The sequence below is a fragment of the Coffea arabica genome, chromosome 2e, assembly GCF_036785885.1.
Source record: "Coffea arabica cultivar ET-39 chromosome 2e, Coffea Arabica ET-39 HiFi, whole genome shotgun sequence".
NCBI lineage: Eukaryota > Viridiplantae > Streptophyta > Magnoliopsida > Gentianales > Rubiaceae > Coffea > Coffea arabica.
This window is the reverse complement of record NC_092313.1, coordinates 33,754,835-33,779,987: the sequence shown is the minus strand read 5'-3', so window position 1 is coordinate 33,779,987 and position 25,153 is coordinate 33,754,835. Positions and strand designations below refer to the sequence as shown.

The following is a 25,153-nucleotide window of genomic DNA, read 5'->3' as shown; positions in this document are numbered from 1 at the left end:
AGTGAGGGTGATCGCGGTCCGGTAAAGAGCATTGAAGCTACACCTGAGGATTAGGGTTGTTGCCAAACCCGAGTCTCCGTTTTAGCATCATAGTCAGTTATTTCCACATTAGTTGAATAGCTTGAATAATTGGCTAAGTGCATGTTGCACGTAGAATCACCAATGGTAGGATTGCTATTTTGTTCATTATTATTTGCTAGAGTGGGCTGCCTAGGAAGGAAAGCCCACATGAGGCCCAACCCGTCGAAGGTTGAGCCCGTAGCTTCCGTTTCCGTTTTCGTCACTTATTAGGGCCCATATCTGACCGACCTTTAGTCCTTTTCCTTACTAGATTAGGGTTTTTACTTGTAACCTATATAAAGTACTACATTACATCAATAAAGGGGTAGACACTTTTATCATAAAATACTTGAGAGAATTTTCTCCATAACTTTCGAGCAACGCTTGAACAATTTAGAGTTATACTCTAGTGTTCTTGTTCGGTTTATCAATTCAAGAATTGCACTTGAATTGTGGCGCCTTCTACACTTACCTGAGATTCGCTAATTCATTTGATTACGGGTTGAGATAGTATCAATAGGTTCGTAGTCACGGGGATTAGAGGGGTCGTAGGGTTTCCGCTGCTACCGTTTCTTGCATCCGAGTCAACTCCAACAAGCGATCTTGGGTCATGAATCTTCTCCCCAACGAGATTCGTATCAGCTGGCATCAGAGCTAGCTTGTTGGTAACATCGTTATCCCTCTTTTCGTGTCTTTAGTATCTGTCTCGTTGGTTAAAAAAAAAATTAAATTAAATTCTGTTTGCACAACTGCAAACTGTCCGCAAGTCTTCCTTGTTCTTTTTTTCTTTTTGCTCAATTCTGGTCATCGTGTTTTGGGGTCTGTCTTGGTGTCGTCTTCGATTCCTGGAATTTCTGTAAGTCAAGTATGTTGTGTTTGGGTTGGTGGTGTGTGATCGCAGCAGTCGTTAAAAAAAAAAGAAATAAAATCACACCGCTAGTGTTCTTAGTGTCGCTCCCGTATTGCTGTGTCCATTGAACCTTGTGCAATCTGTCTTATTGCCAATTCCATTGAGTCTAGTGTGTTAAATCTGGACGTGTCTTGCTGTATTGTGTCCACCGCTTGGGTCCAGCAGGTTAAAGATTCAGTCGGTGCTAAATTGTCGTGTTTCCAAGTTGCACAAAATATTGAGTCGATAGGATATTCTATCTTGCCACACTATCACTGATAAATCTGTCCAAATTGTCGCCTCATTGCTTGTGTATGATAATTGTTCAGCAACTTGATATCTTCTTGTTCTCGAGATTACGTCTAACCTGAGTAAAAAAAAAAAAAAAGGAAACACAAAAAAATTCTGCTCATTGCTCTCTCCCAAGTCGCGAGGTGCAGCTCTTGAAGTTGTCAAATTCTGTTCATATCTATTTGTTGTGTATGGGTTGTTTCTAAATCTGTCTTGAGTCTTTGCCGAGTTATTTGTTCTCTAGGAAAGTAGTGGTACCTTGTTCTTGAATTTCGTGGGCAAACTTCTCGATTTCTTGGAGTTTTTGAAGGGATTCTTAGCACCTTGAAATCTAGAAATTGCAGCGATCTTCCTGAAGTTCTTGCTGGACATTCTTGGTGTTTGGTTTACTATTCTTGGTTGTTAAAGGCTGGTTGATACCTGAACCTGTACTTTAACCCGTTTGTGACCGAACCTAGCCTATCCAATTGCAACAACCTACCACAACAGACCTGGACAAACTCGACACAAACCTAGGAAAGAAATTGATAACCCGAACCTTTGTTCATCCGAGATTGCTGCTGAAAAAAAAAAGAGGAGAACAAAACAAACACAGCAAGCTAATTTCGAAACAAAGAGTCTTGAATACTTTATTAAATTGGGGAACTCCAACCATTCTCTATGCACTCCTCAAGCTCTTCAGAAGAAGAACCCACTCGGCTGCACATCTAGAAAAGAAAGGAGAACAGCCGCTAGAGGTGAGTTCCAATCCTTATTGCTTCCTGATTTGTAGCCCCCACTTGTCCATATTGAAACCCAGGCTTTCCCACACCTCTGCAAAACAAATCAGATAGCCGCAAGAGAATTGAAAAAAAAAAGGAGGAAGGAGATAGTATCGGCTCTAGTAGTTTCCTAATTGAAAACCAATTCCCAACCGTGACTACAACCAATTTTGATTCTCCTTGAAACAGCGGCTGCCAAGAAACATTGGTCAGACTCCCAATCAGTCTCAAAGCCTTCAACCGACATCACCAGCTCACATCACACCGCAATTCAGTTCCTAAATTGTGAGCGAACCGACCTACAAATCAGTTCCCTAACAAAGACCAACCGCCCACTAGCTCTTGTTCCCCACTTCGGTTACCACACCTTGTGAATCGATATCAATTACCATCAAGGAATACCACGTCCCTACTCCTTGAGCATTCCAAGCAGCACGAATACCCTATAAAACCCCCTGCCCGAACCCAAGTCAGTAGCAATACCAGATTCCAGCAAGCCAAAGTCCATAGTGTCTCGTCTAGACTTCGTAAAATTCAGTCTTAAGTAATTTATTGAGTTGTTTATTGAGCCGTGGTCAGCTTTTGAGTTATTTATTGAGTCGTTCATTTTCTCTATTCAACTAACACGCATTTGGTAACCTTGGTTGGTAAGCTGACTGAGGAATCCAGCACAAGCGAAAGAACCAACTTCCTTGTCGGTTAGGACCGTTGAGCATCGTTCGTAATTTTTTTGTAGCTTTTGTGTCCATTCTTTTTCTAATTTTTACTCTTGAATATATTCTACTATTCCATTATTTGTGTCCTAAATTTGTTTTCCAAGAAAATCTCCACTCTTACGAACCTCCAATTCTCGCGTGAACTTGATTTTTGAGCTACACTTGAGCACTTGAGGAATTCTAATTTCTTCAAGGTTTGCAAGGGGTTGTGAGAAAATCTTTGGTGAGAACATTAGAGTGATCTGAGTGACCATACACGAGTGTGAGAGTATACACTTAGGGAGTGAAGTGAAAGAAAAAAAAAGGGAGACAAACATTTCTTCTCTCTTTTCCCCTTTCTTTGCTACTAACCCTTGCAGGTACACTCGAGACTCCATGTTTAGTGGAAACGAAAGAGTATCCCGCCCCATGGACTTTGAAAAAATGATGGAGCAAATGGAACGGCGTTTCCAACGCATGCTAGAGCCGATTCAAGAAGAGTTGCTGCAACTCCGGGCGTCTGGAACACCAAGAAAGTCTAAGTCCACGCGAAGGCGAAGGGACGTAGAGGAGTCCGATGGTTCCAACAATGATGATGATAACGAAGAACCTCGCGTTCGACCAAGGCAAAGGAACCAACCTAGACCTACCGATGTGTTCAAGGGAATCAAGATACAAATCCCTGAGTTTAAAGGATGGTTCGATCCCGAGGCCTTTACCGAATGATTATCCAAGATCGAAATGGTCTTTTCTTACTAAAACTACACCGAGGTGCAAAAGGTGCAATTGGCAATCATGGAATTCACTGAGTACGTTGTGGTTTGGTGGGACCAAATCAAGAAGTCTAGAAGGAGAAGTGCGCTACTCGAGCTCATTCCATGGCTCGAATTTTGAGCCATGATGTGCACCCGATTTGTTCCTGAACACTATACTAGGGATTTGTACCACCGATTACAAACCCTAGTCCAAGGCAACCGGAATGTGGATGAGTACCATAAGGAGATAAAGATCCTAATGCTTAGAGCGGATGTACAAGAGGATCCCGAAACCACCATGGCGAGATTCTTGAACGGGTTAAGACCCGATATTGCTGAACGAGTGGAATTTCAACACTATATGGAGTTGCATGAGCTTGTTGACAAGGCCATTAAGGTCGAGCAAAGGCTCAAGAGAAGGGTTACTACTCGTTCGAATTTCGGCAATACCACCTATTCTACCAACCGCGGAATGATTCTTGACCTTCGCCAAATGCTCCTACACCAAAGCCGAGATTCGAGAGAGGTAAGGTGGGCAATTCTAGTATTGGTAAACCACCCTCTTTTACTCCAAAATTCGAGGAGCTTAGGGCACAAACTAGGGCTTGTGATACTCGATGCTTCAAATGTCAAGGTAGAGGCCATATTGCTAGTCAATGTCCCAATCAAATGACTATGATTATGATGCAAAATGGCGAAATCGTGAGTGAGAACGAATCCGAGTATGAAAGCATGCCACCCCTTGAAGGAGGTAGTGATGGTGAGTCACCAAATGAAGAGGAATTTAATGCACCCGAGGGTCACTTTGGGACCGCCTTAGTTGTAAGAAGGGCATTAACTGCACGTTTTAAGGAGGACGAACTTCAACGGGAGAACATCTTCTACACTAGGGGCTTTGTCAACCAAGTCCTTTGTAGTGTGATTATTGATAGTGAAAGTTGCATAAATGTAGTTAGTTCACTCATGGTGGAGAGCTTGACGCTGCCTATAAGGGATCACCCGCGACCTTACAAACTCCAATGGCTCAACAATTTTGGGGAGGTTCGAGTAACCAAACAGGTTCTTATATCTTTCAAATTCATAAATATTCGGATGAAATATTATGTGATGTAGTCCATATGCAGGCTAGTCACATTATACTAGGTACGTCATGACAGTTTGATAGGCAGGTAACTTTTGATGGTGTGACTAACAAGTATAGGTTCTTGTACAATAGTAAGAAAGTCACCCTATAGTTACCCTATCTCTCCTTTCCCCAAAACAAGTGCATAAGAACCAATTGAAATTGCAACAAGAGTTTGAGAAGTATAGTGCCAAAAAGAAAGAAAATGAGAAAGTCGAGGCAAAAAAAGAGCGAAAAAAGGCTATAAATAGCTCGGCAAGTGAGGTAAAGCCCGAGGGAAAGCAAATGCTCCTGATAAAAACCAAGAAAGTGAGGAAATTAGTGAGGGATGAGCAATCGTTCCTTATGCTTGTTAGCAAAGAAATAGCTCTGAATGTGCATGAACTTGATACTAACATACCTCTTGAGGTTAAGTCTCTTTTGCAGGAATATGTTGATATCTTCCCTGAGGACGTGCCAAGTGGATTACCACCGCTTAGAGGCATTGAACACCAAATAGACTTCGTCCTTGGAGCTTCGTTGCCAAATCGGCTAGCTTACAAGAGCAACCCGAAGGAAACTAAGGAGTTGCAAAGGCAAGTGGATGAATTGCTTGGCAAAGGATGGGCACGTGAGAGCTTAATCCCGTGCACTGTCCCAGTCATTTTGGTGCCCAAGAAAGATGGTACGTGGAGAATGTGCACCGATTGTAGAACCGTAAATGGCATCACGGTAAAGTATCGCCACTCTATACCTCGCTTAGATGACATGCTTGATGAGTTACATGGGGTTGTGTTCTTTACCAAAATTAATCTCAAAAGTGGGTACCATCAAATTAGGATTAAGGAGGGAGATGAATGGAAAATGCTTGCAAAACTAAGTATGGATTGTATGAGTGGTTAGTGATGCTTTTTGGGCTAACTAATGCACCTAGTACGTTCATGAGATTAATGAACCATGTTCTGCGTCCATTCTTAGGGAAATTTGTGGTAGTTTACTTTGACAATATCCTAATTTATAGCAAATCTTATGATGAACATCTAGAGCATATTAGGGCTGTTATGGATGTAATTCGACCAGAGAAGTTCTATGCCAATCTCAAGAAGTGCAATTTTTGCACTAATGGACTTGTGTTTCTAGGGTTTGTTATAAGTGCGCAAGGAATGAAGATGGATGACCAAAAGGTGAAAGCTATCCAAGAGTGGCCAACACCAAGATCGGTGGGTGATGTTCGGAGCTTCCATGGACTTGCGGGTTTCTACAGGAGATTCGTGAGGGACTTTAGCACCATTGCTGCGCCCTTGACTGAGTTGATCAAGAAGAATGAGAACTTCCATTGGGGAGATTCTCAAGAACAGGCTTTTCATGCTTTAAAGCACAAACTCACACATGCACCTGTACTTGCTTTACTTGACTTTTCTAAGACATTTGAAATTGATTGTGATGCTTCAGGTATTGGGGTTGGAGCTATGCTAAACCAAAGAGGAAGGCCTATTGCCTACTTTAGTGAGAAACTCAATAGGACTGCACTGAACTACTCAACTTACGATAAAAAATTGTACGCCCTCATTCGAGCACTACAAGTGTGGCAGCACTACTTAAGATCTAAGGAATTCGTGATACATACAGATCATGAGTCCCTTAAGTACCTTAAGGCCCAGCACACCTTGAGCAAGAAGCATGCAAGGTGGATTGCATTCGTAGAGTTCTTTCCGTATGTGATTAAATATAAGGATGGTAAGTCTAATGTGGTTGCGGATGCCCTCTCCCGAAGGTACTCTCTACTCACCTTCTTAGATACTTAGTTGTTAGGGTCAATGTTTTCAGAACCGGACCGGACCGGCCGGTTCGACCGGTCCGACCGCGAACCGGCCATGCCACCGATCCTGTCTAATATCAAACCCGGAAGGTAATGAAAAACCGCTATGAACCGGTCGAACCATACGAACCGTTAAAACCCGCATAAACCGCGAACCGGCGGTTCTCAGATTTTCCCTCAAATTCAAAATAATAGGAAGAGTGGAGGCGGCTGCTGAGATTCGAACACAGGTCTCCCAGACCAGAATAAGGCACGCAAACCACTGAACCACAGCCGAAGGACAAGCTTTTGTTGCGTGAAATTTTACTTAACTAAAAACTAAAATCAAATAAAATAAAAAAAACCCTAGCATTAAGTGCAGGCGGCACAGGCACATTTCATTTCAATTTCAATTCCTCCATTTCTCCCTTTCGCCGCTTTCGGCTCCTCCAGTTCTCAACTTCTCATCTTGATTTTTTTTTAAATTTTTTCTTCATAATCCTTTCACATCCAAATATTCAAGACAAGATCATCACGCTATTTTCTGTGGACCAAACTCCAGAGCTTTTCCATCTTGGTAAGTTTAATTTTTGCCTTTTATTGTTTTTCATAGAACATGTATGTTGGATTATTTCTGTGATGCCGATTGTTTCTTCTTACTATTCTTATATTGATCAATTGTTTCATCAAATTATTCATAGTTTGCGGGTGTAAATTTTTTGTTGCTACAAATTGTTGATAGCAACCAAGAATTTAGCCCTTACCCCTACTTGATTGGGTTGATTCTAAAATTAAAATTATTATAATTTGAGGATAAAAATAGAGATTTATTAATAATTTGGGATTAATATTTCATATTAATTAACGAATAATTTTCTTGAAAATACAGAGATATGTCTGACTTTGAAATAATCATGACATTTTTTACCCATTGCCACGTATCCAGAGACATGTTATTCAAGAAGAAACATTTCAGTTTTTGTAAGAGCTGCATTTGTTTATGACTTATAAATGATAGCATTTTTTACAGTTGATTTCCTTCTTCGGTTGAATATAGAAAAATTCACTACTTTTAGGAGTCATTTTCTTCGAATCAGTGTTCTTTAACGAATTAGTAGAAATCATTTTAATTGTCAAACCCAAGAAAAATTGCCTATGGTAACTTGTTTGAGCAATTTACGTATTTGCTAACTTTTCTGTTTCCTTTATCTATTGTTTGTTCAAATTACCTAGACAATAACAATATAACACACGCTGTATATAAATTGACTAGGTACATAATTGTCTCACTATTAGTATATATCCTTCTTGTTATTTCTTTGTTTCTTAGGAAAACAAAAAGTAAGATTCCTGTGTTTAAATTAACTAGTTTTGTGCTACTAAGAACCATTAATAGCCATGAGTTTTGTGCTACTAAGAACCATTAAAATCCCTCTACTGTGATAACTATATCTTTTTTTTTTTTTGTAAATGAAAAAATTAAATGCTAACAGTTGAGCTATTCATGTGACTAATTGATCTTCTTATATTACTGAAAATTTGTTAATTTTATTTTCTTATTAGTACACTATATTTTACAAATGAACTAATTATGTGTTTGAATTAACTATGTGAAGGATAATGGATACCGGTACTGGTACGGGTAGTAATTCACAATCTTCGACTGCTGGAGCTGTCAATAGTGAACAATCAACTAGTCAAAATCATAGACAAAAGTCTGATATAGCATGGAAATATTGTTCAGTAGGTGTGAATAGTCAAGGAAAAAGAACTTTGACATGTGGGTATTGTTTTAAAGTAATTGCTGGTGGTGGCATTCATCGAATGAAACAACATTTGGCAGGAGAACAAGGCAGCATTGTTCCATGTTCAAAGGTTGACCCGGCAGTTAGACATGCTATTTTAGCATCTATGAAGGAGAAGGAGCAGAAATCTAAAGAAAAAAAGGTGATTTTGGGGTGGAAAATCCATTCGGCCACACTACTCATTCATTTGATGGCGATGAAGTTTTGGAGATTCCTTCTTCTTTAGCAAATAAGATGGGTTCATCTAGTAAAGGAAAGAGAAAGGTCACTGCATCAACAGGTATTCGTGCTTTTTTTAAAGGTGGATGTGATACTTCTCAACCAACCATTAAAGCTTGTTTGCAAAGTAAGGAAAAATGGGAAAATACGGACATGGCTATTGCTCTTTGGTTTTATGATGCTTGCATTCCTATAAATGCTGTTAATTCTCCATTTTTTCAAAAAGCTATTGATCAAATAGCATCAATGGGTCATGGTTACAAAAGTCCATCCTATCATTCTTTGAGGGTTAATTTGTTGCGAAATGCCAAGAGAGATGTGAAATTGGTTGTTGATTCTTTTAGAAGTACTTGGACAGAAACTGGTTGCACTATAATGGGTGATGGATGGAAAGACACTAGGCAAAGACCATTGATTAATTTTTTGGTTTATTGTCCTAAGGGTATTTCGTTCATTAAATCTGTGGATGCATCTGATATTGTAACAAGTGCAGAAAATTTGTGCAATTTATTTGCTGAAATTGTTGAGATGGTTGGTTCAAATAATGTGGTGCACTTAGTTACTGATAATGCTAGCAATTATAAAGCTGCTGGGTCTTTGTTAAGTGAAAGATATCCGAACATTTGTTGGTCACCGTGTGCTGCACACTGCATCAATTTGATTTTGAAAGACATTGGTGAAATGAATGATGTAAAAGCTATAGTGTCTCTTGCTTCAACGGTGACTGTTTTTATTTACAATCATAAGTTCACTTTGAATTGGTTAAGAAAGACTACAGGGTGGAAAGAAATTATTCGTCCAGGTGAAACTCGATTTGCAACTACCTTTATTGCATTAAAAAGTTTGCATGATCATAAGGATAGTTTGCAATCTTTGGTTACTAGTGGGGATTACAAACAATTTCTGAGAATAGAAAAAGGAAAAGATGTGAAGCAAATCGTTTTGGATGAAAGGTTTTGGAATAACTGTTTGATTATGGTGAGAATAATGGGTCCTATCATTCGTTTATTGCGTATTTGTGACACTGATGAAAGGCCTTCATTGGGTTATGTTTATGAAGGCATGTTTAGAGCAATAAATGGCATCAAAAGGCTGTTTAGAAATAAAGAGAGATTGTACAAGCCTTATATTGACATCATCAGTGATAGGTGGGATAGAATGTTGAGAAAAAATCTACATGCTGCCGCTTATTATTTGAATCCTGCTTTTCAATATGAGAGTGCCACATTTTGTACACATCCAGAGGTTATAAATGGCTTGCTTGATTATATTGAAACAAAAGTGGATTGGTGCAACCCTGAAAAATTATCGCAAGAGGTTGGAATGTATCGGGAAAGACAAGGGAGTTTTGGCCGCAAACTTGCTATTCTTACTAGCAAATCTGATCGGCCAGGTTATTTATATTTTTTTTAATGTCTAAAAATTGTGATTTTATTCTTTATTTGATCTAATATTTTAATATGATTGTGACAGAAAATTGGTGGAAGTTATATGGTTGTGATGCTCCGAATTTGCAAAAGCTTGCAATTAGAATTTTGAGTCAAACTGCTTCTTCTTCTGGGTGTGAACGTAATTGGAGCGTTTTTGAACGCATTCACACTAAAAAAAGGAATAGGTTGGAGCACCAAAGACTTAATGATCTTGTATATGTGCACTACAATTTGCGTTTGCAACATAGGTATAATTGATTTTTTACTTTATTCTTTACATTTTATTTTATAAAGTAATATTAGATTTGTAACTAATGTATTTTATTGTAGGTTTGATCACCGAAAGAGATCTTATGATCCCATTGATTATGAATCTATTGATAAAACAGAATTTTGGGTCATAGAAGAAGAACAAGATGGCGAGCTTAATTGTGATGAATTGGAGGAAGAACTCGAAGAACTTCCTAAAGATGATTCTCAACTAGTTGAAGGTTGGTTTTAATATTAAAATAAATATATTTTTAACTTGTAATATAAGGTGCTAAAAGTACATTTTTTAATTTGAATTGTATTATAAATATGGATAAATTCTTAATTATTTATTTATTTATTTATATAGATGATGAAAGTGAAGTTGGGGAACATAATGATATTGATTTGGAAGCATTTCAGCGTAGGCGCCTTTTGGATGATGATGAAGATAATGATTGGTAATATAACATATTAATTAGTAATGTTTAGTAGCAATTGATTCTTTTTGTGTTTGGTTGTATCTTTGTTTTTAGAAATTTTTTGACTTTTTTTTAGTTCCACCAATTAGATTTATATTTTTTGTAATAAACTTTTTAATTTTTCAGGTTAAATTGATGAAATTGTGAAGGAGGTGCTGTTGCCTTGTCATGCCAATGATGGAAATTTGTTATTCAAATTGTTTGCTTTGAATATGAGTTGAACTCTGTTATGGACTTTTTGAGAATTGTGAAAGAATGTCAACATTTATTTTATTTATTTTTGTGTGTTTGTTTGTGATAATTGATGAACATTTGGACTATATCTATTTATGTTTGTAATGAATTTATGAAAACCTGCGATGAATTATGATATTTTAGTTATATTTATCATGCCAGGTTTCATGTATAACTTTTAGAAAATTTATTATTATCTCAACTTAAATTTAATTTTAAGTTATATTGGTAAATGTATTTTAGGGATTTAAGTTATTAATAATCATATTAGATTGTATATTAGCCGTTAAGTTTCAGTGTAGACTGTAGAGTAAAGAACTATGAAGCAAAAAAAAAAAAAAAAATCGTTGAACCGTTGAACCGGCCGGTCGGACCGGTCGGACCGTGAACCGTCCCTATCTCCGGTTCGCTGGCCGGTCCGAGTTTAAAAACATTGGTTAGGGTTTGAACTGATTAAAGAGCTCTATACCCAAGATAGTGACTTCGGTAAGCTCTATACTTCTTGCAAACATACTGGATAAGGTAAGTTTTTCATTTCCGATGGTTACTTGTTTTGTACCAATCGGCTTTGCATCCCACATGGATCACTCCGAGAACTCTTGGTAAGGGAATCCCACTCAGTTGGACTTATGGGACACTTTGGGATTGACAAGACTCTTGCAATGCTGCAGGAACACTTCTATTGGCCGCACATGAGGAGAGATGTTGCACGGGTAGTGGAGCGATGCTTAGCTTGTAAGAAAGCTAAATCCAAGGTACACCCGTATGGTCTTTACACCCCGTTACCTATTTCTAGTACACCATGGGTCGATATTTCTATGGATTTTATACTTGGTTTGCCTAGACCCAGGTATGACCATGACTCCATTTATGTGATAGTTGATAGATTTTCTAAAATGGTACACTTCATTACTTGTCATAAAACAGATGATGCATCTCATATTACTAACTTATTCTTTAAAGAGATTGTGAGATTGCATGGCATTCCTAGGACCATTGTGTCTGATAGAGATGTCAAATTTCTGAGCTATTTTTGGAAGACACTCTGGTCTAAGTTAGGCACCAAATTACTATTCTCTACTGCTAGCCACCCCCAAACTGATGGTCAAACTGAGGTGGTGAATCGTACATTAGGTACCTTGTTGCGTGCCATCATAAAAAAGAACTTGAATTCATGGGAAGAGTGTTTACCTCATGTAGAGTTTGCTTATAATAGGGCTGTCCATTCTATTACTAGTTTCTCTCCATTTGAATGTGTTTATGATTTTAATCCGCTAACACCACTTGATCTAGTGCCATTACCTAGTACTGAGCGCGCATATTTGGATGGTAAGAAACGTGCAGAGTTTGTTAAGCAACTGCATGAGAAAGTCAGGGCCAACATTGAGAGGAGAACTGCTCAATATGTTAAGCAAGCTAACAAGGGTCGCCAAAAGTTACTTTTTGAACCTGGCGATTGGGTGTGATTGCACATGCGCAAGGAACGTTTTCCAGTTCAACGGAGAAACAAATTACAACCACGGGGTGATGGACCCTTTCAAGTGTTGGGGCGCATCAATGACAACGCCTACAAACTTGATTTTCCTGGTGAGTATGGAGTTAGTGCTACATTTAATGTTTCTGACTTAGCTCCTTTTGATGCAGATGATGAGTTTGATTTGAGGGCAAAACCTTCTCAAGAAGAGGGGAATGATAGCATCATGGTACGTGGGCACGCCAACAATGGCTCGAGTGACCGAGGGGCTGAGGATCATGTGCAAGCTCCAAGCGGATCCATTACTAGGGCTCTGCGAAGAGACTTCGTGAGCAACTCAATGTACTTATTCAAGCCATACACAAGTCCTTTGAAGGATTCATACACTCAAGTGAGGGTGATCGCGGTCCGGTAATGAGCATTGAAGCTACACCTGAGGATTAGGGTTGTTGCCAAACCCTAGTCTCCGTTTTAGCATCATAGTCAGTTTTTTCCACATTAGTTAAATAGCTTGAATAATTGGCTAAGTGCATGTTGCACGTAGAATCGCCAAGGGTAGGATTGCTATTTTGTTCATTATTATTTGCTAGAGTGGGCTGCCTAGGAAGGAAAGCCCACGTGAGGCCCAACCCGTCGAGGGTTGAGCTCGTAGCTTCTGTTTCCGTTTTCGTCACTTATTAGGGTCCATATCTGACCGCACCTTTAGTCCTTTTCCTTACTAGATTAGGGTTTTTACTTGTAACCTATATAAGGCACTACATTACATCAATAAAGGGGTAGACACTTTTATCATAAAATACTTGAGAGAATTTTCTCCATAACTTTCGAGCAACCCTTGAACAACTTAGAGTTATACTCTAGTGTTCTTGTTCGGCTTATCAATTCAAGAATCGCACTTGAATTGTGGTGCCTTCTACACTTGCCTGAGGTTCGCTAATTCGTTTGATTACGGGTTGAGATAGTATCAATAGGTTCGTAGTCACAGGGATTAGAAGGGTCGTAGGGTTTCCGCTGCTACCGTTTCTTCCATCCAACATCAACTCTAACAAGCGATCTTGGGTCACAAATCTTCTCCCCAACGAGATTCGTATCAAAATTCATTTTGCAAGATAGGTGAAAATGAACTACAAACTGCAGCCATGCTTGTTTCTTGGATGAAAACAGTAAGGAAAATCAGTCATTTTTACAGGTTCACTACGGCTCATAGAAAATGAATTAGAGGGTGCATTTTATACCGTTGGAAAGCTCTCGAAGTCTAGTTTCAGATGACACAAACAACACTTAATTTCAACTCCTAGACTAAAAGTTATGGCCCAAAACGTGCACACTGGTCTGGTCTCTTGATCAGAAAATTTTACAGATTTGCATCCTCACTTTCCCCTACTTTAACTCAACCAAATGCAATGCTTTTTGCGAGATATTTAATACACATAAATACCAACATATAACAAGCATTATAGTACCAAAATAATAACAAAATTCGAAATAAACATGAGGGAATCAATCAGCAAATTTTCGGACAGCAAGCATCCTCCTTTCTTCAAGTTTTCTTTTCAACTTCCCAATCAAAACTAAGGCATAATTCATCAAAACAAACACCAAACAAGCAAGTAAACATACCATAATTCCTCAAGCCCTCTACCTATAAAGTCACCTCAAGTCCTCTACCTAGAGTCAAGGTTCTTTTGAACCCATCAACAACCCAATAATTAACTAGATAGAGCTAACTAACTACTATAAGTTGAGAGGAAAAGATGAGAGCTTTGGTGTATTACCTTACTTCCAAGAGATGAAGACCAAACCACTAGTGTATAAGCTCTAAATCACCAAGGTTCCTTCCTCCTTCAAGACTCCCTTCAAGCTTGAGTAATGAACCAAGAAAAGTAGCAAGTTTGGAGTGTTTTCTTGGCACAAAAATAGAAGAAAGCTAGCTGAAATTTTGGTTGAGAAAGGGAGGAGGAAGAGCCGGCCAAGAAAAGAAGGAGAAGAGAGGTCTTGTGTGGTAGTTGGTGAAGTGATGGAGTGAAAGGAAGAAATGACATAAAGGTGCTTTGGTACCCAAAAGTCAACAAATGAATAGGAGGCCATTAGTGCTCCTAATTGAGTTTAATTTAACTCACTCACTTCTAATCTCTCAATTAACTTTTCTTAGTCTACTCTTGATCACCCTTAATTCTCCAAGACCACTGCACTCTCGGATCGAATTTTGGGTCGAAAAACGTGTGTTCACTAATTCTTACTAAACGAGCCGCAAAAGAAAATTAAATTTCTAGCAAACGTTTTAAAGTATAAAATGATACATTGTTCCGTGCAAATGAAATTAAAATGGATGAAATAAATTAATTGGAGTAAACGAATAAATAAATAATTAAATAAGTCAGTAAAATAAAATAAAATAAAAGTAAGTAAAATAAAATTCGGGTCCTCACAAAAACTTACAGAAAGTTCAACAGGTCCCAACGGGCTAAAAACATAAACATAGTAATCTTATTCCACATTCTCTACAAAATCCTCAACAAGTTCCAATGGGTTAAATAGCTTTTCTTCACAAAAAAATCCAACTAAGCTCTAATGGGAATTTTTTCTCCACTCTCTATAGCCCTAAATCAATATCCTATAATTGATATTGACAGTCCATTATCAGCATCATTGCCACAAAATCCAGAATCCAAAACTAGAATACCAATTTGTTAAGCCTGATCTTAGAAAATTGATGACAGGTTTCTTAGCAACCCCGAAAGACAAATAACAAAGTAAAAATAAATAAAATAGAGACCCTAAAATTTAAGTGCTTCATTATAATTGACGATCCACAAGTGAAGGGATAGCAAATTTATTATAATAAAAAAAGGCACAAAAAGAGAGTACAAAACCTTAGAAAAAAGTTCCTAGACTTAAAAGCATGTAACACAGAAAACACAAGAGAACTCAAAGTAACACAAAACACTTAATACCCCAAAGGCCCAAATAGTTCACTAACTAGTTCTCTTGGTTTGATGCTTAACTCAAAAACCTCTCTTAAGTTGGGGCCTAGTCTCCTGAAACCTCTTTTGAACTCGTGCCTACAGCATATTATACTCACATAAGTCCACATTATTTATAACCATTAAGAGGAGATATTTCTTTATAAAATTCTTGCTGTGGGATACAGAACAAACTTAACAATAATTGCCAAAAATGTTATTTAACTATTTGGATTGTATACTTCTAACCACTCAACTATTTTTTGTTACAAAATAGCCATCTAGTCACAAATCGGCATACTAGTAGTCGTCTTACACAATTTGGATCAACTTTAATGGTATGAGTTGCACGTGCACTGCACTCACTCAAATAGAGGTTACGAACATATTAAGCAATGACCAAACTATAAAAATCTGTCCCCTAAATTATTTTTTAGCAACTAAATTATTTTTTTTAAATCTGTCCCCTCAACTCACAAAATTGGTATATTAGTGGTCATTTTGCCAAATCTTGTCCTTAAATTTACTTGTTTCCGTTCGGATTCAATGTTGTTGGAATTAATCACAAGAACTGCATTCTATAATTTGCACACACACATATATATATAAACAAATTGTTCTTGATTATTATATATTTTGCCAAAACATATAAATTATATGTTAAAGCTATTCTTTCCTTGATTCTAAATTTTTATTTTGTTTATAAATCTAGAAACAATAACTTAAATCATTGATCTTTTAAGATCAATTTCTAGAATTAGGTGAAACAATTAAAGGAGAACATCCTTAAAGAAGATAGAGCAGAAAAAATTGGAATCCACTATGATAGAAAGAGAAAGAGAAGGGAAATAAAAAGAAAAATGCAAAGGAGAAAAAATATGTATCAATAATATACAAATTTTTCTTGAGTTGCCGTAAATAGCCCTAAAATCATGGGCAAAGCGAATATCTAACGAGAAAAACCAATGGAATTGCCACCAGTGTAGAACTTTGGTTAGTTGAGTGGGTGATTAGAAATGAAAAATGGTTTGCTGACCAAAAGTGTTGATTTTAATAGCTTAATGGCGAATAAAATTTTTTGCTAGATGGAGATTGAAATTGCCCTTGTCTTTTGGCCTTGAGACACGTGAGAAGCTCGCTCAATTAGAGTTAACAGCAAAACTGGACAAAATGACCACTAGTATATTGATTTTGTGAGTTGGATAACTATATTAGGAAAAAATAATTGAGTAACCAAAACTATTTACTTGGAATAATTTAGTAGCGATAGGTCATTTGCCTTTGCTTTATTACTGTTAGAATTTTACATTTTCTTTCGAGTTGGCATCTTAATAAATTTATGATGCTGTTTACTTTTCACATTACGCAAAGAAATGGATCGCACCATTAACAAATATATATGCAAAAGCCAATAATAAGTTTCAACCAACAATAAGAAGTTCTATTAGTTTCTAAATAATAGTTGTAACTAAAATGTTATTTCACTAGGCATAATTAGACATGTACTTTATAAAGCCCAACAAAAAAATAATTAAAATCTTATGGGTTAATTTCACTTTGCCTTCTTCAATTTTAGCTGAATTTCACTTTGGTTCCTAAACTGACAGTTTAGTCGCTAAACTTTAAATCCTGTCTCACTTCAACTCCTAAAATATAAAATCTATCCCACTTTAGTCCATAAAATATAAAATCTATCTCATTTTAGTCTCTAAACTATAAATATTTGTCCATTTAAAAATAAAATTTGTTCTACTTCCGTCAATGATTTTATTTAAGTGCGACAAATTTTATATTTGAGGGACTAAATTATTTTGATATTTAGGGATCAAATTGATATCTAAATATAGCTGAAAGGTACAAAGTATAATTAACCATATCTTAAGTACTTTGTGGCACAGACATATTTTTGTAAACGTTCGTGTGTAAAGTGGATATCTTCGATGGGCTGCCACCGATTGTGGCAACACGATCTTGAATGTGAGATTTCTGTACTCATATTAAATCATATGGTTCCCTAAGCGTTTTGGGCTACCCATAATTGTAGCTATAAATACCAGAAGCGTTTCTCTTTTACCATGTGAATCAGAAAAAAGAGCAGCTCAGGTACCTTCCGTTAACATCCATTCCTTCACTATTAACCGTAACTAAAATGGGATTCGTGGGCGTTTCTATGCTTTTAATAGATGAAGAGAAGTGCTATTAAACGAGTGGTGCTTTTGAATTGAGTCAAATACCAAATGCCCAAATTCTATTAGGCTGCATTGGGATTGAAAGATTTGATAAAGAATTTAATATTCTCTAAAATTCCTCTAGTTGTTTAGATTTCTTAAGAGATATTTGAGTTTGTATATCCTCAATTATTATAGTATTTAAAATTTATTTGGATAATTGGTGAATTACAAACCTAAATAACTCTTAAGTAATATAAAGGAAACCAAAGCAATTTGGGTGAATTTTAAATCTTTCGTGAAATTTTTCAATCCAAACGAAACCTTAGTTTATCATAGAGACAAGATTTGAAGCCATTCTTTCATCGAAGGAATCTAAATTGTTCCTCAATTTCAATAGTTTAATAGAGGTATTCACGTTCATATTCAAGTTTGCCTCTTTAAATTTTCGAGTGTAGCTTGAGCTCAAAGATGACTTCAAATTCTTTAATTTTGTTGTTAATATATGATTATCCATATGCAACTGTGCTAATTTTGTGGTAGAAAATCAATGGTACTATATGCACATAATTGAATCAATGACATTTTAATATCTTAGCTATCAATAATATGCCACAACTTGTTTATCAGCATCTCTTCCAATAAAAGACCAAAAATGTCCAGGATGCCCTTTTTGGAATTTTGTTGGAGGGTGGGTGAGGAGTATTATTTTTATTTTAGGAAATGGGTGGTGACGAGTGTTTTTACTATCTTCCCCATGGAATCTTTTCAAATAGAAGTCAGAGCCAGTGGCGGAGATTGAATTTTGTCTGGGCTTATGAATTACTAGCAAGCAGAGAAACTAGTGCGAGGATCCTGTGTGCTACTACCTGATACCAAATTTAATGTTAATCTCACTTATCACGTGAGGATAAAAGAAATTTAAATAAAAAGCATATTATAAATTAAATAAATAGAATACTTAGTATACATATAGAAGTGACATTAAATTATCATTGAAAAAGTGGCATTGAGAATTTCATATATGCTATTGATATTGTCTTGATCCAATATTCCTTTTGCCTCATCCCTATTGGTAATAATTGTAATGGTTTGGCTATCCTCGACAAACACTCGTTAAGAGGGATTATAGTTTTTGAAAAAGTGTAATTAATTGAAGAAAGCGTTTAATAGAGGATTCCATTAATAGTGACCATGTATATTAATACGATAATATAAATGTAATTTAAGTGTGTTTTTAAATACCTTAGTGCAGCATGCTAGATCTGCCAATCAATTTGATTTTTTTGGAAACTCTCTTCCAAACTTTATTAAGCAAAAAATGCTGGACGATTTTCAACCACTGCAATAATAAAAGTTACCGTTTTGTTTGTCCAAAAAAAATAAAACTGTGTTATTGGATACCAGTTAAAATAAATCCTGATGTGATCCCTCTCTTCATCTCTCACTATAAATACTACCAAGATCAAACCAGAGTAATAGTATTAAACAGTTTGTATCTTGTTGCTGTCTTTATCATTACACTAGTGTATTATATTGCACAATAAAAGGATTCCTGTTTGGACCATACTTCTTATCCATATGTTTGTAGTCACGAAGGTGCCGACCACACCAATCCTTTGTGGTAAAACTTCTCTGCGGCCACTGCCGGCCTATGGCATATATAATATACTCCATCATCACTTGGTCTGTTCTCAAATGATTTCTCATATTCGATTTTAGTGTTTGATTTTAGGAACATTTTTTTTCGTCCATTCTTGATTGCTTTTTTGCGATTTGCACGGGCACAAGAGTTGCCGGCCAAGCATCGCTGCTCTCACTATATACGTTCTGCACAAATACTACAACTATTACATACTATGGTCATAATGTCTGTTCTCAAATGATTCTAAATACTTGATTTCAATTAATTATTAATTTCAAAAATCTCTTGTTCTTTGGTTATTTATTAGAGACGAAAAGCTAGAAACAGAAGCAGGAGTTTTTAGCCCACTACTACTAGTTTACTACAACTTCAAGAGGAAAGATGTTTGGAACATTATCTGATGAGCTTGAGGTCAAGGCGCCCGCAAGTGAAGCTTGGAAAGTGTATGGGACGCTGCTACTGGCGGATGTGGTTCGCCAACAACTTCCTGATGTTCTACACAAGATCGACGTACTAGAGGGCGATGGAGGTCCGGGGACCAAACTGAAGCTCACTTTCCCACCGGATAACAAGCTGATATCCTACTCCAAAGAGCAGTTTGTGGTGGTGGATGACCAGAAAATGGTGAAAGTAGCAGAGGTTTTTGAAGGTGGATATCTCAACCTGGGGTTTACGCTCTATCGAGTTACTTTCCAAGTATTTCCAAATCTAAATGATGAATCTTCATGCACCACCAAGTGCATTCTTGACTATGAGCTCAAGGAAGATGCTGCTGAAAATGCTTCTCTTATCAATATTCAGCCCTTCACTGCCATCATGAAAGCTGCTGCCAATTATCTTGAGACAGGCAATGCCACACCCACTGCAACAACCAACAATTGATCGCTCATGACTAGATATACCGCTTGTCTATTTTTCCTTTCTTCATTGGTTTCTCCATAATAATCCTTTTTTTTTTGCTTGGGTAGTTTTTCCTTTTCCTCTACGCATCTTTTTCTTCTTTCTGGGGGGCTTCCTTTTCTGTTCTGTAGTCCTTTCCTGGATTGGGTCTAGGAAGGATGTTGAATAACAAACGAATGATTGTGTTTGTGTATTGATATTGTGTGTTAAACAAATTCATATAAAGCGAAAACAATTTTACCGCAGTTTATCTCCACAATTCGACAATTCCAGCTCTAATGCTTTCTCTGAATTTCCAAACCAAAATTTGCTGATCACCTAAATAAATATGTGCATGTAGGTCAATAGGAGTATCTTTTAACCCAAAAAAAAAAAGAGAAAAAAATGGAGTCGTTCTACACATACATACAGGTAAGTTGTTCATTTTCCGTAGGGTTTCTCTTATGTGCTTATATCTTGTATTGAAAATTTATTTGTGGACTTGGATTTGGTCCTGGAATGTATCTATGATTGACAACATCTAATGAAATATTACAAAAATTGGGTTTGGCGCAATAGGCAAATGAAGGCCTTTTCATAATTTAAGAAATCCAACTAGGTGCCCTTAAAGAAGGGAAAAGCAACTTTCATCCTATATTGGAAATATAAACCTGGAAATCGTCAATTAATTTCCACCTACCGTGAATAAAATAGAAAACTTGTCAGTAGGCATTTTGAATAAAAAGGGGTCCATTTATTATTATTATTATTATAAGTTAAAACATGACGACAAAATTCGCATGCTTAGTTTGTCATAATGTAATCGCCAGGCTTCATCTTTGCTGAATGAAAATTCAGGAAAATTTGTAAGATTTCATAGGTACAATTAGTGAAACCAGAGAGGTCTTTCACATCTTAAATGTGTGAAATCAAGCAAAACTTAGGCAAAGACTACAAAATTTATCAAGGCCACCTTCACTATTACAAGAAAAAGAAAAAATCACCTAGGAAAATTCACGTGCTCTGCACGTGCATGGAATATGAGTAGTTAGAATCTTATATTTTGAACTTATTCTATTATGTTGCATAAATGTACATGAAGATACATATCATTCTGGTACTTCGTAATTGGAATTTCTAGTATCTTAGAGTTTTTAGATGTGAACATATTATAATAAACGTGACATAGGTCAAGTGTACAGCTTCTGTACACCATATAGTTGAGAAAATAGGATAGTTTAATTGTTTAAGGCTTAAAAAAAATTGAGCTACGACATTTTGTATACAGGAAAAAACAAAAGATTGAATAATGAAAACTAAATTAGTTTAAAAGAGGAAAAGTTCTCATAATGATCAATCTCTCATGTACCGCATAGCCCAAAGTAAAGCTAGCTTGTACTTTTTGAACAAACCTTTGTCTCATTGACTCCCTATTAGTCATCCTGTACTAGAATATCCATCAAGTTTTTAGATTTAATTTTGAAGTATAATTTTTAAAAAAGAAAAATTTTCTAGCGAGAGTGGGTTGGATCTTAGAAGTGGGGAAGACAAATGGGGATTTGAATTCAGAACTTTTAATTTCTGAAACTTCAACCTTAGAATATAATTACTAGTTTTAACATTTTTTGCGAAAAACTTTCATGATGGGTGGTAAGTTTTTGTTAAATTAATAAAAGTGGAAAATGTATTTCTGTTCGTGTTCTAATAGTTCATACAACTACTAAAACTATATATTAGTTTCCAAAATTGCAAATCTGGAGCAGTACATCACTACATCTTAATCTCTTTCATATAAGTTTTTTTAGAATTGTATATACTTTATATCTCACTCGTATCTGATTAATTTGGAAGAAAGAAAATTTTATTGTTTTTAGCTCGTAGTAATGTATGTTTTAGTTATTTTGTGCTAATAACCCATACATGTTAATTGTTAATTTTTCATAAATTCTAGTAGTGTATGTTTTAGTTATTTTATTCTGATGATTCATGCATGTTAATTGTCAATTTTGTGACACATTGCTATAGTGACAACTTAGAGTTGTTAGTGCCGTGGGTACATGAATATAGTGACGACAAGTCAAAGTTGTCAAAGAAAAAACATAGAAAAAAGCGGTGACTTTCACCAAATTGTCACTGTTGTTTTCCCCAATTGTTCTCGCGCTCTCCAAAGTCAAGCGGCGGGAATCAGTTTTGGGTTAATTCCATTTTGCACCCTTTAACTTTGGCCTCATTCCCACTTACGTCCTTAAACTTCAATATGGGACATTTAACTCCTTAAATTACAAAATTCATCTCATTTAAATACAATTCTTAACGGAATGTAAAAAATTAACAGAATAAGTGGCATATCCCGTTAACTAATTATTATAACCAAAATAATTCAAATTTACAAGGGGCATAAATGTAAATTCAGGAGGCCAAAAAAAAAAAAAAACCCTCTCAATCATTGTTCCCGGAGCTCCGCCGCACCAAGTCCTTCTTCGCCTCCAAAACACGATGGCCTAGGCTTGAATTTCTCTAGCACTTTCAAGCATCGATGCAAGTCTTGCGATGTTCACGTCCGCAACACCCTCTGGCCCCTTTTCACTCTCGACGATGAGTCTAAAGTCACCATCTCTGCCAAACCCTCTACCTCTTCGTCTTCTTTAAATCCTCAACATTGCATCATCACCAAAGATACCCATGATGATTTTGTGAATAAACCTGTTTTTGAGTCCAAAGAAGAAAAAGAAGAGAAGCCTCAAAACGAAGAAAATGTATGCAATTACAATAGCAGCAACAACAACAATACAACAAAAACGAGTCTGATGAAATCACCCTTGTAGCACACCAATTTGGAGATTGTGGAACAAGAAGAGGCGGTTGATTTAGTCCCACAACATCGATGAAAGATTATATAGATCTCGATTCTCAACCAAATAAGCCTTTTGAAGGAGGCAAAGTGAGAGAAATTGCCTGCAATTTCTCGTCTACTGTCTCAGACTCTCAGTGTTCAATAACAAATGGCACAGTTGGAGGCGTAAGCAGAAGATGAAGAAGCCAAGCAATGGTGAGTTTATGGCTATATTACCTGTGATGAAGCCAATTACTAGGCAGCACAGAGAGACTTAGTCCCAAATTGTGGCTTTTGGGTTTGAACAGCGTTTTTGTAATACTGAGCATTGGTTCTCTCTTGATGCCGAGGGGATTAGCTTTGATGATTCCAAGTACTTGTTCAACGAAACACGGGCTTCTCTCTTGAGGGTTGCATTGAAGTTTTTTTTTTTTCAGTGTTGAAGAAAGGTGCATACTTTTTTTTTAACAGAAGAAAGCAGTGAAAGTTTTATAATCGAAGGAAAAACAAAATCGTAACACCAGTAGTGAAATATGAACAAGTGTTACCACACTCTACTCAAGGAAGAAACTCTAGTCAAGAGTTATGACAAAGTTAATTACAACACATTGTATTTGTGGAGATAAAAAGCTTTGAGCACAAAGTTGCACAAACATTCACTTCAACTCTTGTGGGCCTCTTCTTCAGCTTTCTTTTCAGACTTCTCACGTTCAGCTTTCTCCTTCTCCTTCTCCGCCTTCAGCTTCTGCTTCTCCAACCTCTCCCTCTCCCATTTCTGAATGTAGACGTTCTCCTTAGCACGCTCTTCTTCGCTGAGGACACTACCTTTATCATCAGCGAAGCAGCGAAAGGCAGAGATTGAAGACGCTCGGGGAGTCCCCTCCAATAAACGACCCAGCCCACTACGTAAAACGACAGATCGCATCGCCATGGATAATGGATATCTTCTAGCTTTCTCCTGCTTTTACTGATGTACCACACTACTTGAGTGGAGAGTTGACTGACTCCAAGAAAGGTGCATACTTATTCTAGTATAAGATCTACTATCGGCAATGTTGGTCTATCTGGATTTGAAGGCAGAAAAGAAAATAAAAAACATAAAAAACTTTTGCTTAATTTGAGAACTTGTGAAGGTGATATTTTTTGGGATCTTCAAATTTACAGTTATGTCCCTCATAAATTTCATTTTTTTAAGTTGCGAAACAAGTTAACAGAATGTGCCACTTATTCTGTTAATTTTCTACATTCCGTCAAGGATTATATTTAAATGAGATGAATTTTGTAGTTTAAGGAGTTAAGTGTCCCATTTTGAAGTTTAAGGACGTAAGTGGGAATGAGGCCAAAGTTGAAGGGTACAAAGTGGAATTAACCCATCAGTTTTTGACAACAATCCGTAGTTGTCACTGATGAGTTACCTCCCACAAGGTAGTTTTGATGACTTGCAATGTTGTGATTAAAGGGCCCCAATCAGTGATGACTAATCAGTGATGACTTTTATGTCATCACTATGAAATGTTGTCACTAATGACCAATTTTTTTTAGTGTTAAAAGCAAAGTTGCTCCAAACAAAAGTTTAATCTATAGTCAATTCTATTTTGATAGTAAGAAAATTTATTTTAGAAAAAATTGTAATTTTGATTCCAAATGTTTGGGACATGAGCACATCTAGTCCCTATAGTTTTGATGAAAGGAAATATAGTTCCAAATATTTCGAACTCTAAACATATTTAGTTCTAATGACTAATTTTTACTAATTACTGTCGGAATCAAGTGATGTGCTGGCAACTAATTTTTTAGAAAAATAAAAAAATAGATAAAACATCACTAGCCATAATCTATAACAAAAGATGATTAATTATCCACAATCTGATCATGTGAGTAATTAGTGTTTAACCTATAAATTTTTTTGTTAACTAAATTTTTGTATTCTAGGCTAAATACTAATCCTATAATGTGATCGGCATGCATGTAATTAGTTCTCTTTTACTATAATTTATGGCTAACAAATAATATTTTTTTCATGTTTTATAAGTTAAAAAAAAATCAAGTGCCAACACGTGATAGCACATGATTGGATTACAGTAGGAATTGACTAGTCAATAGACAAAATGTGCTAAAAATTAAAATATTTGGGATTATATTAACTTTCGTCCAAACTCTAGAAACTAAAGTGTTCATTGCCCAATCATTTGAGATCAGAACTACAATTCTCTTGTTATTTTATATCCCAAAACGTTCTTGAAAGTAAACCCAAGAAATCTAGCAATTAACTTACACTAAATTTCGAGTGGAGTTATGCAAAAATGCATTTTATGGTCTTTTAACCCCCCAAGAAAATCAGAATTGAGGTCCTCTTACCTACTTTATTAACCTTTCTAAAGTAATTTGTATCCTCATCATGCTCGCTTCTAACAATTCAAC

At 36.5% G+C, this 25,153-nt stretch overlaps 2 protein-coding genes and 1 long non-coding RNA gene across 5 annotated transcripts; 2 read left to right on the top strand and 1 right to left on the bottom strand.

The window, feature by feature from the left end:
- Window positions 1–8,449: 8,449 nt before the first annotated feature.
- Window positions 8,450–10,908, top strand: LOC113740668 (uncharacterized). The gene is made up of 5 exons (XM_072081452.1): window positions 8,450–9,768; window positions 9,849–10,053; window positions 10,136–10,296; window positions 10,425–10,515; window positions 10,663–10,908. Exons 1-5 carry the CDS (start codon window positions 8,529–8,531, stop codon window positions 10,670–10,672), a joined length of 1,707 nt encoding a protein of 568 aa, XP_071937553.1. The 5' UTR covers window positions 8,450–8,528; the 3' UTR covers window positions 10,673–10,908.
- Window positions 10,909–18,842: 7,934 nt separating this feature from the next.
- On the top strand, window positions 18,843–20,165 carry LOC140036996 (norbelladine synthase-like). 2 transcript variants are annotated; one of them, XM_072080433.1, is made up of 2 exons: window positions 18,843–18,999; window positions 19,328–20,165. In XM_072080433.1, exon 2 carries the CDS (start codon window positions 19,402–19,404, stop codon window positions 19,900–19,902), a length of 501 nt encoding a protein of 166 aa, XP_071936534.1. In that variant the 5' UTR covers window positions 18,843–18,999; window positions 19,328–19,401; the 3' UTR covers window positions 19,903–20,165. The 2 variants fall into 2 exon arrangements, with proteins under 2 accessions (XP_071936534.1, XP_071936535.1); XM_072080434.1 differs by having other exon boundaries at window positions 18,915–19,061.
- Window positions 20,166–22,221: 2,056 nt separating this feature from the next.
- On the bottom strand, window positions 22,222–23,854 carry LOC113735061 (uncharacterized). 2 transcript variants are annotated; one of them, XR_011840751.1, is made up of 2 exons: window positions 22,970–23,854; window positions 22,222–22,602 (listed from the first exon to the last, which is right to left on the bottom strand). It is a non-coding gene; the product is annotated as an uncharacterized lncRNA (long non-coding RNA). The 2 variants fall into 2 exon arrangements; XR_011840752.1 differs by lacking the exon at window positions 22,970–23,854 and adding an exon at window positions 22,717–22,950.
- Window positions 23,855–25,153: the final 1,299 nt, after the last annotated feature.

Excerpts from the sequence above, each read along its gene's own strand:
- LOC113740668 (XM_072081452.1), top strand. The coding sequence starts at position 8,529 with ATGGCTATTGCTCTTTGGTTTTATGATGCTTGCATTCCTATAAATGCT. Across the intron at positions 10,054-10,135 it reads AATTTGCGTTTGCAACATAG|GTTTGATCACCGAAAGAGAT; the intron begins GTATAATTGATT and ends ATTTTATTGTAG. Across the intron at positions 10,297-10,424 it reads TGATTCTCAACTAGTTGAAG|ATGATGAAAGTGAAGTTGGG; the intron begins GTTGGTTTTAAT and ends TTATTTATATAG.
- LOC140036996 (XM_072080433.1), top strand. The coding sequence starts at position 19,402 with ATGTTTGGAACATTATCTGATGAGCTTGAGGTCAAGGCGCCCGCAAGT.